General features: G+C 49.5%; 2 protein-coding genes and 1 long non-coding RNA gene across 7 annotated transcripts in view; 1 reads left to right on the top strand and 2 right to left on the bottom strand.

The window, feature by feature from the left end:
• The first annotated feature begins 122 nt into the window (after positions 1-122).
• Positions 123-708, top strand: LOC117008732. The gene is made up of 2 exons (XR_004420351.1): positions 123-176; positions 209-708. It is a non-coding gene; the product is annotated as an uncharacterized LOC117008732 (long non-coding RNA).
• Positions 629-2,699, bottom strand: LOC117008706. 4 transcript variants are annotated; one of them, XM_033082716.2, is made up of 4 exons: positions 2,470-2,699; positions 1,693-1,966; positions 978-1,657; positions 629-929 (listed from the first exon to the last, which is right to left on the bottom strand). In XM_033082716.2, exons 3-4 carry the CDS (start codon positions 1,625-1,627, stop codon positions 629-631), a joined length of 951 nt encoding a protein of 316 aa, XP_032938607.1. In that variant the 5' UTR covers positions 1,628-1,657; positions 1,693-1,966; positions 2,470-2,699. The 4 variants fall into 4 exon arrangements, with proteins under 4 accessions (XP_032938607.1, XP_032938608.1, XP_032938605.1 ...); XM_033082714.1 differs by having other exon boundaries at positions 689-772; positions 963-1,966; XM_033082717.2 differs by lacking the exon at positions 2,470-2,699 and having other exon boundaries at positions 978-2,005.
• A 1,852-nt stretch (positions 2,700-4,551) lies between these two features.
• The window catches only part of SNX27 (sorting nexin 27), a 35,203-nt gene continuing 21,752 nt past the window's right edge, over positions 4,552-18,002 (bottom strand). The window contains exons 7-12 of one of the 2 annotated variants that reach the window (XM_033082713.1): positions 17,516-17,679; positions 13,323-13,412; positions 10,673-10,822; positions 9,194-9,322; positions 8,024-8,083; positions 4,552-4,820 (exon numbers count right to left, since the gene is read on the bottom strand). In XM_033082713.1, the coding sequence (XP_032938604.1) occupies positions 4,815-4,820; positions 8,024-8,083; positions 9,194-9,322; positions 10,673-10,822; positions 13,323-13,412; positions 17,516-17,679 (599 nt within the window). In that variant the 3' untranslated portion in view covers positions 4,552-4,814. Of the gene's footprint in view, positions 4,821-4,994; positions 5,260-8,023; positions 8,084-9,193; positions 9,323-10,672; positions 10,823-13,322; positions 13,413-17,515; positions 17,680-18,002 lie in introns of those variants that run through there. The other variant, XM_033082712.1, reaches the window with a different exon arrangement.

The following is an 18,002-nucleotide window of genomic DNA, read 5'->3' as shown; positions in this document are numbered from 1 at the left end:
CTGGGATAAACTGGGATAAACTGGGAATGGGGTAAACTGGGACTGGGGTAAACTGGGAATGGGGTAAACTGGGAATGGGGTAAACTGGGAATGGGATGGACCAGTACTGGGATAAACTGGTGCTGGGATGGATTGGTTCTGGGATTAGACTCATACTGGGATGGACTGGTACTGCAGTGCTCCATTACTGGGATGGACTGGTACTGAGGTGCTTCATTACTGGGATGGACTGGTTCTGGATTGGTACTGGGATAGACTGGTACTGAGGTGGTCCATTACTGGGATAGACTGGTACTGGGATGGGCTGGGAATGGGATGGACTGGTACTGGGATGCTCCATTACTGGGATAGACTGGTACTGGGATGGATTGGTTTTGGGATGGATTGGTACTGGGATGGACTGGTATTGAGGTGCTCCATTACTGGGATGGACCAGTACTGGGATAAACTGGTGCTGGGATAAACCAGTACTGGGATGGATTGGTTCTGGGATTAGATTCGTACTGGGATGGACTGGTACTGAGGTGCTCCATTACTGGGATAGACTGGTACTGGGATGGATTGGTACTGGGGAGCTCCATTACTGGGATGGACTGGTTCTAGGATAGGTTGGTACCGTGTTGTTCCATCACTGGGATTGTTCCATACTGGGATGGACTGGTTCTGGGATGGGTTGGTACTGGAATAGATTGGTATTGTGTTGTTCCATCACTGGGATGCTCCATACTGGGATAGACTGGTACTGGGATGGGCTGGGAATGGGATGGACTGGTTCTGGGATGCCCCATACTGGAATGGACTGGTTCTGGGATGCTCCATACTGGGATGGACTGGCACTGCAATGCTCGGGCACTGGGATGATGCAACACCAGGATGTTCCACCATGGGGATGTCCCAGCAGTGGGACACTGCAGTACTGGGATGGACTGGTACTGGGATGGACTGGTACTGGGACACTCCATTACTGGGATAGACTGGTACTGGGACATCCCAGCACTGGGACCAGGCTGTGCCCACACCAGGAAGCTCCGACACCAGAACGTTCCACCATGGGGATGCTCTGATACTGGGACGGCCCCACAGCAGGAAAATCCCACAGCAGGAAAATCCCAAAGCAGGATAAACCCAATAGCAGGATGATCCTACAGCCAGAAAATCCCACATCAAGAAAATCCCAAAGAAGGAAAATCCCACAGCAGGAAAATCCCACAGAAGGAAAATCCCAGAGCGGGAAAAATCCCAGAGCAGGAAAATCCCAGAGCAGGAAAATCTCACAGCAGGATGTTCCTACATCATGGAAATCCCACAAGAAGAAAACCCCATAGCAGGAAAATCCCGCAGCAGGAAAAATCCCAAAGCAGGAAAAATCCCAAAGCAGGAAAAATCCCACAGCAGATATTCCTACATCATGAAAATCCCACAAGAAGAAAATCCCACAGCAGGATGCTTGGATATGGGAATGCTCTAGATTTGGGATGCTCCAGGTTTGGGATGCTCCAAGAGCAGAGGGATCCAGTTCTGGCACCAGAGGGATCCCGTTCCAGAATGTTCCATCAGATTTTGGAATGATCCCATCCCGGAACTGACAGTGGGACGCTGCAGCACCGCAATGTCCTGACCCCGGCATGTCCCCACCCGGGATGTCCCCACCCAGGATGTCCCCGTTCTGGGGTGTCCCTACTCCTCCAGGATGTCCCCACCAGGAGCTGGATGCACACGGGAACTCCTGGGAACTCCAAACCAGCCAAATCTGGGGGACACCGGGAGCGGCCGGAGCGGGGACACGGGGACACGGACATGGACACATGGACATGGACACACGGACACGGCTCCAGCTCTGCCCAGCCCTGAAATCCCAAATAATCCCAAAAAATCCCAAATCCCAAACCCGGAGGTGCCGGCCCCCACCAGCCAAACCAGGGCCAGAGCACCCCAGACCCCAAACCAGTGACCCCAGCACCCCAAACTGGGACAGTGTCCCCAAACTGGGACAGTGACCCCCAAACCAGTGACCCCAGCACCCCAAACTGGGACAGTGTCCCCAAACTGGGACAGTGACCCCCAAACCAGTGACCCCAGCACCCCAAACTGGGACAGTGTCCCCAAACTGGGACAGTGACCCCCAGACCAGTGCCCCCTGCACCCCCCCAAACTGGGACTGTGACCCCCAAACTGGGACAGTGACCCCAAAACCAGTGACCCCAGCACACCCCCAAACTGGGACTGTGCCCCTCAAACTGGGACAGTGACCCCCAGACCAGTGCCCCCAGCATCCCCAAACTGGGACTGTGCCCCCCAAACTGGGACCCCCAAACCAGTGACCCCAGCACCCCCCCAAACTGGGACCAGTGCCCCCAGCACCCCCAAACTGGGACAATGCCCCCCAAACTGGGACAGTGTCCCCCAGACCAGTGCCCCCTGCACCCCTAAACTGGGACAGTGCCCCTAAACTGGGACAGTGCTCCCAAACTGGGACTGTGCCCCCAAAACCAGTGACCCCAGCACCCCAAACTGGGACAGTGCCCCCCAGACCAGTGCCCCCAGGACTCCCAAACTGAGACAGTGCCCCCCAAACTGGGACCCCCAAACCAGTGACCCCAGCACCCCCGAACTGGGACAGTGCCCCCCCAAACTGGGACAGAGACCCCAAACTGGGACCATGCCACTCCAGTGCCCCCAGCCCCCCAAACTGGGACAGTGTCCCCAAACTGGGACAGCACCCCCCAGACCAGTATCCCCAGCACCCCCAAACTGGGATGGTGCCCCCAGACCAGTGCCCCCAGCCCCCCAAACTGGGACAGTGTCCCCAAACTGGGACAGTGCCCCCCCAAACTGGGACCATGCCACTCCAAACCAGTGCCCCCAGCTCCCCCAAACTGGGACAGCACCCCCCAGACCAGTATCCCCAGCACCCCCAAACTGGGTCAGGCCCCCCCCAAACTGGGACTGTACCCCCCAAACTGGGACAGTGCCCCCTAGACCAGTATCCCCAGCACCCCCAAACTGGGTCCAATGTCACCCCAGCCCCCCCAAACTGGGTCCAACGTCCCCCCCAGCCCCCCCAAACTGGGTCCAATGTCCCCCCCCAGTCCCCCCCAGTTCCCCCAGCACCCCCAAACCAGTGCCCCCCCTCCCCCCCCGCTGTACATAGGGGGGTGCGGGGCCCCCTCCGTGTCCCCCCCATTTTGGGGGGGTTTGGGACCTGCTGGGTTGATTTTGGGGGGTGGGGGAGGGGTCGGGGGTGTTGGGGGAGGGGGGTGAAGCCCCCTGGGCTCAAGGCTTTATTTATTTGCTATTTATTGCAGTTCCTTTCAGGATTGAAATTTTTTTTTTTTTCTCTATTTTTTTTTTTTGGTTTTTCTGTCGAAATAATAATAATAATAATAAAAACAAAACAAAAAAACAACAAACCCACCACCTTAAAAACAAATTCCCAAAGTGCAGAAGTTTGAAACCATCCCTGGATTTTCCCAGATTTTTTTTTTTTGGGGAAGGAGCACGGCCACGGCCCTCCAGAATTTCCTCAATAAATCAATTTATTTAAAAGAATATGTTACAATTAATTACACTAATGGGGCTTTTCCCAGCCAGGAAAATGGGAATGGGAAGTGGGAAAATGGGAGAAGAGGGGCAGGGTTTTGTTTTTGTAATTTTTTTTTTGTTTTTTGGACTGATTTCTCCCTTTTCTGGCTTTTTTTTTTAAATTAAAAAAATCCACAGGAAGATTCAGTTCTCCTTGATCCACTGGAATTTGGGGAGAGCAGGAAAATTTGGATTAAAATTGGATTTTTTCTGGGTTTTTACCCAAACTGAAGGGGATTTTTGGGGGGTTTTGGGCATCCCAAACCTCTCCCACTTTCCCCTCCCCATTCCTGTTTTTTCCCTGGCTCGGGGCTCCCGAGGACAAAGGAAATCCAATTAATTACAGGGATCCAATTAATGGAATTAATTCCCAGCTCTCAGCTGCTCCAGAGCCGAGGATTTGGGATTTTCTCCCCCCCAACAACAAAAAAAAATCTCCAGGGGGAGGAGTGGGGAAAACCCCTTCCCAAAATGGGAATTTTTGGGGAAAAATCCCATTTTTTTGGAGCAACTGGGAATTTTTTGGGGGAAAAATCCCATTTTTTTGGAGCAATTCTGGTGCATTCCAAAGGTTGGGAATGAGGCCAGGATGCTCCTGCTGGGTTTGCTTCCAAATATTCCCAAATTCAGCCCAAATCCTGGGAGAACCAGCTCCAGGCCAGCCCAAAAATGGGGAAAAAAACGGTTTTTCCACTTCATTTTGACTCCCAAAACATGGAAAAATCCCACTCAAAAGCAGGGAAAAAGAGATTTTTTTTCCAGGTGGTTTTTCCTGCTGCAAGACATGGAAAATTCCTGCTCCAAACCAGGGAAAAAAAAAAAATTTCCAGCTTATTTTTCATCCTGACCACTGGATTTGTGGAAAAATCCCATTTCAAGCCCAGGGGAAAATTAATTTTCCACCTTTTCCTCCAGAATTCTGGAAAAATTCTGCTCAAAACGAGGGAAAATTGGGATTTTTTTTCCTGCTTGGACACCCAAGTCAGGGATAAAAAGTGCTCAAAAATCGAGAAAATTGATTTTTCCTCCTGGGAGCTGCCCAGCCTCTGGATCCATGGAAAAATCCCACTCAAAAATGGGGAAATTTGGTTTTTTCCAGGGGATTTTTCTGGGAAAACACCCCAAAATTCCCCAAAAAATCAGGAATACAAATCCATGAGCAGGATCCTTGTGCCAGGAGAGACATTTCCTTGGAATTTTACTCCTTTTGGATATTTTTCCTGGTTTTTTTTTTAAATCTGTGGTGATAAAAAAAAAAAAAACAGATCAGGAGGGGAAATGAGTGGAAAATCTCTTTAAAAATCTGTGGGATTTTCAAGGAATTATTCCCACTGATATTTTTTTTTTTCCTCCTTATTTTTCCACGTCTGAGCAAGCAGAAATAAAAATTTTTAAATTCCAGTTGTTTAAAAAAAAAAAAAAAAAAATCCCAAAATTCCCAGCCTGGAGCTGGATCTGAGTGGGAAAAAGGAGCCCCCTCAGGTGGCTCTTCCCAAATTTTTGTTTTTTTGTTTTTCCTCTGGAATTCCATAAAGATGATGGGCACGAATGGATTTGGAATTAATGAGATTTAGTTTGGGGGGGCTTTAATACAATAAAGGATTTTGGGGTTCCTGGGGGCTCCCAGGGTTAAGTGGCAGCGTCCCTTTGCTGTGACCTGACCAGCTGGAAAAGGTTCTGGAAAGAAGGGAGAGGGACAGGGTCAGGGGGGCCAAAAATGGATAAGGGGACCCCAAAAATGGGATAAGGGGACCCTAAAATTGGGAAAAGGGGACCCTAAAATGGGACAGGGTCAGGGGGACCAAAAAATGGAAAAAGGGGACCCTAAAAATGGGATAAGGGGACCCTAAAAATGGGACAGGGGGAACCAAAAATGGGAAAAAGGGATCCCAAAAAATGGGAAAAGGGAGAGGGAATCCAAAAATGGGAAAAGGAGACCCCAAAAATGGGGCAGGGGGACCCCAAAAATGGGATAAGGGTGAGGATGAACCTAAAAATGGGGCAGGGGGACCCTAAAAATGGGACAGGGGGACCCAAAAATAGGATAAGGGGAGGGTGGAGAATCCCAAAAAGGGACAGGGGGACCCCAAAAATGGGGCAAGGGGAACCCGAAGATGGGGTAGGGGGACCCTAAAAATGGGAAAAGGGTCAGGGGAACCCAAAAATGGGAAAAGGGGGACCCAAAAATGGGAAAAGGGAACCCCAAAAAAGGGGCAGGGTGAGGGAGATCCCAAAAACGGGTCAGGGGGACCCAAAAATGGGAAAAAGGGATCCCAAAAAATGGGAAAAGGGAGAGGGAACCCAAAAATGGGACAGGGGGACCCAAAAATGGGACAGGGAGAACTCAAAAATGAGGCAAGGGGACCCCAAAAATGGGGCAGGGTGAGGGTGAACCCAAAAATGGGACAGGGGGACCCAAAAATAGGATAAGGGGAGGGTGGAGAATCCCAAAAAGGGACAGGGGGACCCCAAAAATGGGGCAAGGGGAACCCGAAGATGGGGTAGGGGGACCCTAAAAATGGGAAAAGGGTCAGGGGAACCCAAAAATGGGAAAAGGGGAACCCAAAAATGGGATAAGGGTGAAGGTGAACCCAAAAATGGGAAAAGGAGACCCCAAAAATGGGAAAAGGGGACCCCAAAAATGGGACAGAGGGACCCTAAAAATGGACAGGGTAAGGGGGAATCCAAAAATGGGGCAGGGGAACCCAAAAATGAGTCAGGGGGACCCAAAAATGGGAAAAGGGGAGGGGGAACCCAAAAATGGGACAGGGGGACCCTAAAAATGGGACAGGGGGAGGGAGAGGGAACCCCAAAAATGGGATAAGGGGAGGGTGAATCCCAAAAATGAGGCAGGGGAAACCCAAAAATGGGATAAGGGGAGGGTGGAGAATCCCAAAAATGGGATAAGGGGAGGGTGGAGAATCCCAAGAAAGGGATAAGGGGAGGGTGAATCCCAAAAATGGGACAGGGACAGGGGGACCCCAGGACTGTCACTGGGAACTGGGGGCTCCTGTGGGGTGCAGAGGGGCTGGGATGGCTCAGATCCCACCCAGGGCTGTGACACACCCGGGGTGTTCCCAAAACCACCCCAACCCCAAATTAAATCCCAACCCCAATCCCAACACCCCAACCCCAATTTAAATCCCAGTTTAAATCCCAACCCCAATCCCAACCCCAAATCAAATCCCAGTTTAAATCCCAATCCCAATCCCAATTTAAATCCCAACCCCAATTTAAATCCCAACCTCAAATCAAATCCCAATCCCAACCCCAATTTCAATCCCAACCCCAATTCCAATTTCAATCCCAATTCCAATCTCAATTTCAATCCCAATCCCAACCCCAATTTAAATCCCAATTCCAATTTCAATCCCAACTTCAGTTTCGATTTCAATTTCAGTCCCAATTTAAACTCCAATTCCTATTCCAATCCCAATCCTAATTCAGATTTAAATTCCAATCACAATCCCAACCCCAATTTCAATCCCAATTCCAATTTCAATCCCAATCCCAACCCCAATCCCAACTCCAATTTAAATCCCAATTCCAATTTCAATCCCAATCCCAATTTCAGTTGTGATTTCAATTTCAGTCCCAATTTTGATCTTAATCTCAATTTAAATCCCAGTCCCAATTTAAATTCCAATTCCTATTCCAATCCCAATCCTAATTCAGGTTTAAATTCCAATTACAATCCCAATCCTAATTTCAATTCCAATCCCAATTGCAATTCCTATTTAAATTTAAATTCTAATTCCAATCCCAATTGCTATTCCAACCCCAATCCCAATTTAAATTCCAATCCCAATCTCAATACCAATACTAATCCCAATTCCAATCCAAATTCCAATTCAAATTTCAATTCCAATCCCAATCTAATTTAAATCTGGATCCCAATCTAATTTAAATTCCAATCCCAATCTAATTTCAATTTCAATTCCAATTCCAATTTAAATTTCAATTCCAATTCCAATTCCTAATCCAAATTCCTATTCCAACCCCAATCCCAATTTAAATTCAAATCCAAATTTACATTTCAATCCCAATTTAAACTCCAATTCCAATTTCAATCCCAATTCCAATTTCACTTCCAATTTAAATTCCAATCCCAATTCCTATTTAGGTTCCAATTTAAATTCCAATCCCAGTTCCAATTTCAATCCCAATCACAATTCCAATCAACTCTTCCCCCCTAAACCAGATCCACTCCCTGCTGCATTCCCAGATTTATCCCAGGCCATTCCCAGATTTATCCCAGGTCATTCCCAGATTTATCCCAAGCCAATCCCAGATTTATCCCAGGCCAATCCCAGATTTATCCCAGGTCATTCCCAGATTTATCCCAGGCCTATCCCAGGTCAATCCCAGGCATTCCCAGGTTTATGGTCCAGGATTTCCCACTGGAAACCACCTGGGGAAGGGAAAAGTTTGGAATTCTCACCTCCTTCCTCCACTTGAGCTCGCAGAACACTCGCTCGAAGCACTCGTGCATGTAATTGAACTGTGGGGAAAATGGGAATCAGGGAAATCTGGGAAAATCCAGGGAAATCCAGGGGAAATCTGAGGGGAAAATCCAGGGGAAATCCAGGGAAATACATGGAAAATCCAGGGGAAAATCCAGGAGAAATCCGGGGGAAATCCAGGAAAATACATGGAAAATCCAGGGGAAAATCCTGTTCCAGGCAGGATCTCAGGGAATCCCAGGCAGGATTTGAGAGAATTCCAGGCAGGATTTTCAGGAATCCCAGGCAGGATCTGAGGGAATCCCAGGTAGGATCTGAGGGAATCCCAGGCAGGATCTGAGGGAATTCCTGGTAGGATTTGCAGGAATCCCAGGCAGAGTTTACAGGAATCCCAGGAGAGATTTGAGAGAATCCCAGGAGAGATTTGAGGGAATCCCAGGAGGGATTTACAGGAATCCCAGGCAGGATTTGAGGGAATTTTAGGTGGGATTTTCAGGAATTCCAGGCAAGATTTTCAGGAATTCCAGGCAGGATTTTCAGGAATCCCAGGTGGGATTTGAGGGAATCCCAGGTGGGATTTACAGCAATCCCAGGCAGGATTTTCATGACTCCCAGGAGAGATTTTAGGGAATCCTACACAAGATCTCAGGGAATCCCAGGCAAAATTTTCATTAATCCCAGGAGGGATTTTAGGGAATTCCAGGCAGGATTTTCAAGAATCCCAGGAGGGATTTGCAGGAATCCCAAACAGGATTTTCATTAATCCCAGGCAGGATTTGAGGGAATTCCTGGCAGGATTTTCATGAATCCCAGGCAGATTTTCATGAATCCCAGGCAGGATTTTAGGGAATCCCAGGCAGGATTTCAGGAATCCCAGGCAGGATTTTCATGAATCCCAGACAGGATTTTCATGAATCCCAGGAGGGATTTGCAGGAATCCCAGGCAGGATTTTCAGGACTCCCAGGCAGAATTTTCAGGACTCCCAGGTAGGATTTTCATGAATCCCAGGAGGGATTTGCAGGAATCCCAGGAGAGATTTTAGGGAATCCCAGGCAGGATTTTAGGGAATCCCAGTCAGATTTTCAGGCCTGCCAGGCAGGATCTTCATGAATCCCAGGCAGGATTTTCAGACCTGCCAGGCACTCACATAGGGGGTGAAGATCTTGACCCAGCGCGGTTTCTTCTCGGCGCGCGCGTACTCGAAGCAGAAGGCCATGCCCTCCTCGTCCGTGTCCCAGCGCTGCATCTCCTCCCACTCAAACGCGATCACCTGGTTCTGAGGGAGCCCCCAAACCCCAACCCAGGGGAAAATCAGCTCTGGGCTCAGGGGCTCCCCAATAACAGCAGAGAGCTCAGGGAGATCCCGGGGATTGGGGTGACTACAGGGATTTGAGGATTGGGGTGACCTCAGGGATTTGGGGAGTTCCCAGGGATTTGGGAATTGGGGTGACCTCAGGGATTTGGGGATGACCTCAGGGATTGGGAATGGTCCCAGGGGTTTGGGGACTGGGAGGATCCCAGGGATTTGGGATGACCACAGGTATTTGGGGATTGGGGTGACCTCAGGGATTTGGGGTGACCCCAGGGATTTGGGGTGATCCCAGGTATTTGGGGATTGGGGTGACCTCAGGGATTTGGGGTGACCCCAAGGATTTGGGGATTTGGGGTGACCCCAGGGATTTGGGATGATCCCAGGGATTTGGGGAGACCCCATGGATTTGGGGATTGGGGTGACCTCAGGGATTTGGGATGACCACAGGGTTTGGGGATTTGGGATAACCCCAGGGATTTGGGGATTGGGGTCATCCCAGGGATTTGGGGAGATCCCAGGGATTTGGGGGTGATCCCTGGAGTTTGGGGATGACCCCAGAGATTTGGGATGACCTCAGGAATTTGGGTTGACCCCAGAGGTTTGGAATGACCCCAGGGATTTGGGATGGCCCCAGGGATTTGGGGATTGGAATGACCCCAGGGATTTGGGATGGCCCCAGGGATTTGGGGATTGGAATGACCCCAGGGATGTTGGGATGACCCCAGGGATTTAGGAATGACCCCAGGGATTTGGAATGACCCCAGGGATTTGGAATGACCCCAGTGGTTTGGGATGACCCCAGGGGTTTGGAATGACCCCAGTGGTTTGGGATGACCCCAGGGGTTTGGGGATGACCCCAGGGGTTTGGGGACGACACCAGAGGTTTGGGATGACACCTGAGGTTTGGGATAACCCCAGCGATTTGGGATGACACCAGGGATTTAGGAATGACCCCAGGGGTCTGTGGACAATCCCAGGGATTTAGGGTTGACCCCAGGCACTGGGGATGACCCCAGGGATTTGGTCTGACACCAGGGATTTGGGGAGATCCCAGGGATTTGGGGATTGGGATGACCCCAGGGATTGGGGACAATCCCAGGGGTTTGTGGACAATCCCAGTGGTTTGGGATGACCCCAGGGATTGGGGATGACCCCAGGGATTTCGGATGACCCCAGGGGTTTGGGGACAATCCCAGGGGTTTGGGGACAACCCCAGAGATTTGGGATGACCCCAGGGGTTTGGGATGACCCCAGGGATGTTGGGATGACCCCAGTGGTTTGGGATAACCCCACAGTTTGGGATAACCCCAGCACCTCGAGCTGCCCCTCCTCGGTGCAGGCGTGCAGTTTGAAGTGGCGGATGCTGATGGCAGAGATGACGTGGCCCTTGCGCCGCGAGTCGCACGAGCAGTGCGGGAAGGTGATCTCGTTGTAGCCCTCGCACGTCCGCAGCATGTTCAGGTACTGCGGGGACAGCGGGGTCACTGGGATCTCAGGGAATCCAGGGAGTCACCAGGAATCCATGGGATCATGAGGATTCCAGAGAGTCACTGGGATTCACCAGGGAGTCACCGGCATCACCAGGAATCCAGGGAATCACTGGGAATTCAGGGAGCCTCTGGGATCACCAGGAGTCCAGGGAGTCACAGGGAGTTACCAGGATCACAGGGAGTCATTGGGATCAGCAGGGACTCACCAGGATCACCAGGAGTCACCAGGATTCTAGGGAGTCACTGGGATCTCAGGGAGTCACCAGGATCACTGGGAGACACTTGGGAGCCTCTGGGATCACCAGGGAGTCACTGGGATCACCAGAGGATTACCAAGAGTCACCAGGATCCCAGGGGTTCACCAAGATTCCAAGGAATTCACCAGGATCCCAGGGGTTCACCAGGATCCCCAGGGGTTCACCAGGATTCCAGGAGTTCACCAGGATTCTGGGGAATTCACCAGGATCCCAGGGAATTCACCAGGATTCCAGGGGTTCATCAGGATCCCAGGGGTTCACCAGGATCCCCAGGGGTTCACCAGGATTCTCAGGGAATTCACCAGGATTCCCAAGGGTTCACCAGGATCCCAGGGAATTCACCAGGATTCCAAGGGTTCACCAGGATTCCAGGGGTTCATCAAGATTCCAAGGAATTCACCAGGATCCCAGGGGTTCATCAAGATTCCAAGGAATTCACCAGGATTCCAGGAGTTCACCAGGATTCTGGGGAATTCACCAGGATTCCAGGGAATTCACCAGGATTCCAGGGGTTCACCAGGATTCTGGGGAATTCAGCAGGATTCCAGGGGTTCACCAGGATTCTGGGGAATTCACCAGGATTCCAGGGGTTCACCAGGATCCCAGGGAATTCACCAGGATCCCAAGGAATTCACTGGGATTCCCAGAGGTTCACCAGGATTCCCAGGGGTTCACTGGGATACAAACATGGGCAGCGCTACCACAGGGAAATTCCAGGGATTTTGCTACAGTCAGAGCTTCCAAAGGGCAAATCCAGGGATTGGCCCCAGCTCAGGATGCATCCAAAGGAATCCCAGAGAGGAGAAGGAAGTGCTGGCCCAGGTTATTCCATGGATTCCCCATCCCTGGAAATGCTCAAGGCTGGGTTGTGAGGCTTGGAGCAGCCAGGGATGGTGGGAGGTTTATCCCAAATATCCATCCTATCCCAAATATCCATCCTATATCCCAAATATCCATCCTGTCCCTAATATCCAACTTATCCCAAATATCCAACTTACCCAAATTATCCCAAATACCCATCCTATCCCAAATATCCATCCTATCCCAAATATCCAAATTATCCCAAATATCCATCCTATATCCCAAATATCCATCCTATATCCCAAATATCCATCCTATCCCAAATATTCAACCTATCCCAAATATCCAAATTATCCCAAATATCCAACTTACCCAAATTATCCAAATTATCCCAAATATCCATCCTATCCCCCAAATACCCATCCTATCCCAAATATCCATCCTATCCCCCAAATACCCATCCTATCCCAAATATTCATCCTATCCCAAATTATCCAAATTATCCAAATTATCCCAAATATCCATGCTATCCCAAACATCCAACCTATCCCAAATTACCCAAATTATTCCAAATTATCCAAATTATCCCAAATACCCAACATATCCCAAATATCCAAATTATCCTAAATATCCAGATCCATCCTATCCCAAATACCCATCCTATCCCAAATATCCATCCTACATCCCAAATTATCCCAAATATCCATCCTATCCCAAACATCCATCCTATCCCAAATATCCAAATTATCTCAAATATCCATCCTATCCCAAATATCCAAATTATCCAAATTATCCCAAATATCCAAACTATCCCAAATACCCAGCCTATCCCAAACATCCAAATTATCCCAAATATCCAAATTATCCCAAATTATCCAACCTATCCCAAATACTCATCCTATCCCAAATATCCATCCTACATCCCAACTTATCCCAAATATCCATCCTATCCCCCAAATATCCAACCTATCCCAAATATCCAAATTATCCCAAATATCCAAATTATCCCAAATTATCCAACCTATCCCAAATACCCAACCTATCCCAAATTATCCAAATTATCCCAAATATCTATCCTATCCCAAATATCCAACTTAGCCAAATTATCTAACCTATCCAATTATCCCAAATTATCCAGTCTATCCCAAATATCCATCCTATCCCAAATATCCATCCTATATACCAAATTATCCAAATTATCCCAAATTATCCATCCTATCCCAAATTACCCATCCTATCCCAGCACAGTGAATCCCGGAATGGGTTGGGAAGAATTCAAAGCTCATCCCAATCCCACAGATTGTTCCAGCCCAGCCTGGAACACTTCCAGGGCTGGGGAAATCCGTGGATTTTCTGGAAAACCCATTGCAGAGCCTGTCCCTGGGCACATTCCCAGGAAATGTTGGGATAACTCACCATGACCATCTTCCTCTGCTCGCAGAGCTTCTGCAGCTGGTAGGATTTCTCCTCGGCTTTGATGTAGCCTTTCTTGACGTCATCAACGGCCTGGGAACGGGGAAAAAAATGGGAAAAATCCGGGAAAAATCCAGGATTTGGGATGGGAGGAGGAGGAGCCACCTCCTGCTTCACCCTCAGGGGGTCTGATCCCAAATTCCAGCCCCAAAAAGGCTCCAAGGGGGATTTTCCCCATCGTGATTCCTGCCAGGATGGTTTTGGGATGGTCCTGGAATATCCACAGGGAGTTTGGGAAAAGGAAATTCCTTGGGATGAGAGGATGGATTTGAAAGGCTGGGAATGCTTGGGAACAGGGAAGGAGGAGCCAGGCACAAAATTTAGGGAGGTTTGGGTGGGAAAAGGGGTTTTTTCCTCAGGGATGGGGCAGGAACGAGCCCTTCTCCCACTTCCAGAGGGAGGAAACTGGGAAAGATCCAGGCTGGGAGATGAAATTTTGGATAATCCTGGATTTTATACCCATTTTATTTGTTTTATACCCATTTATTCCAGAGGCTCAGCTCAGGAAATGAGGGATTGGGCTCTTTTCCCAAGGAGGGAATGGCTCTGAGTTGTTCCAGGTGGGATAATTGGGAATTCCTCCTTGGAATTGCCATCCCTGGAATTCTCCAAATTCCCAGCTGGATTCATCTCTGGGATTCCCAGGGTCATTCCCATCCCAACCCCTGAATCCCAAAGGATTTGGAGAGCTCCCAGGAGTGCCTCAATCCCATAAAAACCAAATTTCCAAAGTTGGGATTGACCCCCTCCCAATGACCCTTCCCAGCCTGGAATTCCAGCTGGGAATTCCTCACCTGTGGAGCACTTTGGGGGTGCCTCAATCCCATAAATTGGGCAGAATTCCCAATGTTGGGATCAACCACTGGGCCCAACCATCTTCTAATGGTCTGAATGAGTTTTGCAATGGAATTCCAGCTGGGAATTCCTCACCTGGGGTGGATCTTGGGGTGACCCGAGAAGTTTGTGGTGCCTCAATCCCATAGAAAGAACCAAAATCCCAGCCTTGGGATCAACAAAAAAATCCCAACTTTGGGATCAACCATGGGACCCAAGCATCCCAGAAGGAGTTTTCCCAAGGCCAAGAGACATTCCAGAGAATTCCAGCTGGGAATTCCACACCTGGTCTTGGGTGTGGGCGCCTCAATCCCATCAAAAGAACCAAAATCCCGACCTTGGGATCAACCAAAAAATCCCAACCTTGGGATCAACCAAAATCCCAAAACTTTGGGATCAACCATGGGACCCAACCTCCCCAGGAAGAGTTTTCCGGAGGCCAAGAGACATTCCAGATGAATTCCAGGTGGGAATTCCACACCTGGGGTAGAACTTGGGGTGACTCGGGAATTTTGCGACATCTCAGTCCCATCGAAACAACCAAAATCCCGACCTTGGGATCAACCAAAAAATCCCAACTTTGGGATCAACCATGGGACCCAACCATGCCAGGAGGAGTTTTCCTGAAGTGAAGGGACATTCCAAAGGAATTCCAGCTGGGAATTCCACACCTGGTCTTGGGTGTGGGCGCCTCAATCCCATGGAAAGAACCACAACGCCGACCTTGGGATAAACCAAAAAAGTCCAACTTTGGGATCAACCAAAATTCCAAAACTTTGGACCCAATCACCACAGGAGGAGTTTTTCCCAGGCCAAGAGACATTCCAGAGGAATTCTGGGCAGGAATTCCACACCTGGTGGAGCTTTTCTGGGAGCTTGGGGTGCCTCAATCCCATCGAAAGAACCAAAATCCTGACCTTGGGATCAAACAAAAAATCCCAACTTTGGGATCAACCATGGGACCCAACCACCCCAGAGTTTTCCCGAGGCCAAGGGACATGCCAGAGGAATTCCAGCTGGGAATTCCACACCTGGTAGAGCTTTTCTGGGAGCTTGGGGTGCCCCAATCCCATCGAAAGAACCAAAATCCCAACCTTGGGGTCAACCAAAAAATCCCAACTTTGGGATCAACCAAAATCCCAAAACTTTGGGAACAACCATGGGACCCAACCACCCCAGAAAGAGTTTTTCTGAGGTGAAGGGACATTCCAGAGGAATTCCAGCTGGGAATTCTACACTTGGTGGAGCTTTTCTGGGAGCTTGGGGTGCCTCAATCCCATCAAAAGAACCAAAATCTCGACCTTGGGATCAACCAAAAAATACCAACTTTGGGATCAACCAATCCCAAAACTTTGGGATCAACCATGGGACCCAACCATGCCAGGAGGAGTTTTCCTGAAGTGAAGGGACATTCCAAAGGAATTCCAGGTGGGAATTCCACACCTGGTCTTGGGTGTGGGCATCTCAATCCCATCGAAAGAACCAAAATCTCAACTTTGGGATCAACTAAAAAAGTCCAACTTTGGGATCAACCAAAATCCCAAAACTTTGGACCCAAGTACCCCAGGAGGAATTTTCCCCAGGCCAAGAGACATTCCAGAGGAATTCCAGGTGGGAATTCTACACTTGGTGGAGCTTTTCTGGGAGCTTGGGGTGCCTCAATCCCATTGAAAGAACCAAAATCCTGACTTTGGGATCAACCAAAATCCCAAAACTTTGGGATCAACCATGGGACCCAACCTCCCCAGGAAGAGTTTTCCTGAGGCCAAGAGACATTCCAGATGAATTCCAGGTGGGAATTCCACACCTGGGGTAGAACTTGGGCTGACTCGGGAATTTTGCGACGTCTCAGTCCCATCGAAACAACCAAAATCCCAATCTTGGGATGAACCAAAAAATCCCAACTTTGGGATCAACCAAAATCCCAAAACTCTGGGAACAACCATGGGACCCAATCACCCCAGGAGGCCAAAGAGGAATTCCAGAGGAATTCCAGGTGGGAATTCCACACCTGGTGTTGGGCATGGGCGCCTCAATCCCATTGAAACAACCAAAATCCCGACTTTGGGATCAACCAAAAAATACCAACTTTGGGATCAACCAAAAAAATTCCAACTTTGGGAACAACCATGGGACCCAACCACCCCAGTAGGAGTTTTCCTGAGGCCATGAGACATTCCAGAGGAATTCCAGGTGGGAATTCCACACCTGGGGTAGAACTTGGGGTGACTCGGGAATTTTGTGACGTCTCAATCCCATCGAAACAACCAAAATCCCAATCTTGGGATGAACCAAAAAATCCCAACTTTGGGAACAACCATGGGACCCAACCACCCCAGGAAGAGTTTTCCTGAGGTGAAGGGACATTCCAGAGGAATTCCAGGTGGGAATTCCACACCTGGTCTTGGGCATGGGCGCCTCAATCCCATCAAAACAACCAAAATCCCAACCTTGGGATCAACCAAAAAAAATCCAACTTTGGGATCAACCAAAATCCCAAAACATTGGGAACAACCATGGGACCCAAGCACCCAAGAGGAGTTTTCCCAAGGCCAAGAGACATTCCAGAGGAATTCCAGGTGGGAATTCCACACCTGGTGTTGGGCATGGGCGCCTCGATCCCATTGAAACAACCAAAATCCCGACCTTGGGATCAACCAAAAAATCCCAACTTTGGGATCAACCAAAATCCCAAAACTTTGGGTTCAACCATGGGACCCAACTTCCCCAGGAGGAGTTTTTCCAAGGCCAAGGGACATTCCAGAAGAATTCCAGCTGGGAAATTCACATCTGGTCTTGGGCATGGACGCCTCAATCCCATTGAAACAACCAAAATCCCAACCTTGGGATCAACCAAAAAAGTCCAACTTTGGGATCAACCATGGGACCCAACCATCCCAGAAGGAGTTTTCCCAAGGCCAAGGGACATTCCAGAGGAATTCCAGCTGGGAATTCCACACCTGGTGTTGGGTGTGGGCGCCTCAATCCCATCGAAAGAACCAAAATCTCAACTTTGGGATCAACCAAAAATGTCCAACTTTGGGATCAACCAAAATCCCAAAACTTTGGACCCAAGTACCCCAGGAGGAGTTTTCCCCAGGACAAGAGACATTCCAGAGGAATTCCAGCTGGGAATTCCACACCTGGTCTTGGGTGTGGGCGCCTCAATCCCATCGAAAGAACCAAAATGCCGACCTTGGGATCAACCAAAATCCCAAAACATTGGGAACAACCATGGGACCCAAGCACCCCAAGAGTTGTTTTCCCAAGACCAGGAGGGATTCCAGGAGGGAATGCTGCACCTGGTGGAAGAAGTATGCCACGGCCAGGTCGTTGTCGTTGAGCAGCGCCTCCTCCTCGGTGGTGAAGAGCCACTTGCGCAGCGTCAGGCAGGTCCCCGGCACGGCCGAGGTGTAGTTCTGCACGTAGAGCTTGTGGGGGAACTCGTTGGGAGCCAGCTTCCGCACTGGGGAACACGGGAAAGTCATGGGAGAATCATGGGAGAATCATGGGATGGGAAGGGCAGGGCGTGGGGAGAGCAGGGGATCCAAGGGAGGCAAAAAAATCGGAGTTAAAATGGGAATTTGTCGCATAAAACCTTCAAAAATGACCCCAAATCCTTCTAAAATCTTCTCAAATTATCAACAAATCCTCCAAAATGGCTCCTAAATCCTCAAAAATGGCTCCTAAATCCTCCAGAATGATCCCAAATCCCTCCAGGACTCCTGGAATCTGGAGGGACACCCCTAAAATCCCAGGTGTGGTTCTGCATGTAGAGCTTGTGGGGGA

This window comes from Catharus ustulatus, chromosome 30 (genome assembly GCF_009819885.2).
Source record: "Catharus ustulatus isolate bCatUst1 chromosome 30, bCatUst1.pri.v2, whole genome shotgun sequence".
Classification (NCBI taxonomy): Eukaryota; Metazoa; Chordata; class Aves; order Passeriformes; family Turdidae; genus Catharus; species Catharus ustulatus.
The sequence above is the reverse complement of the archived record's forward strand: the minus strand, read 5'-3'. Positions and strand labels throughout refer to the sequence as shown.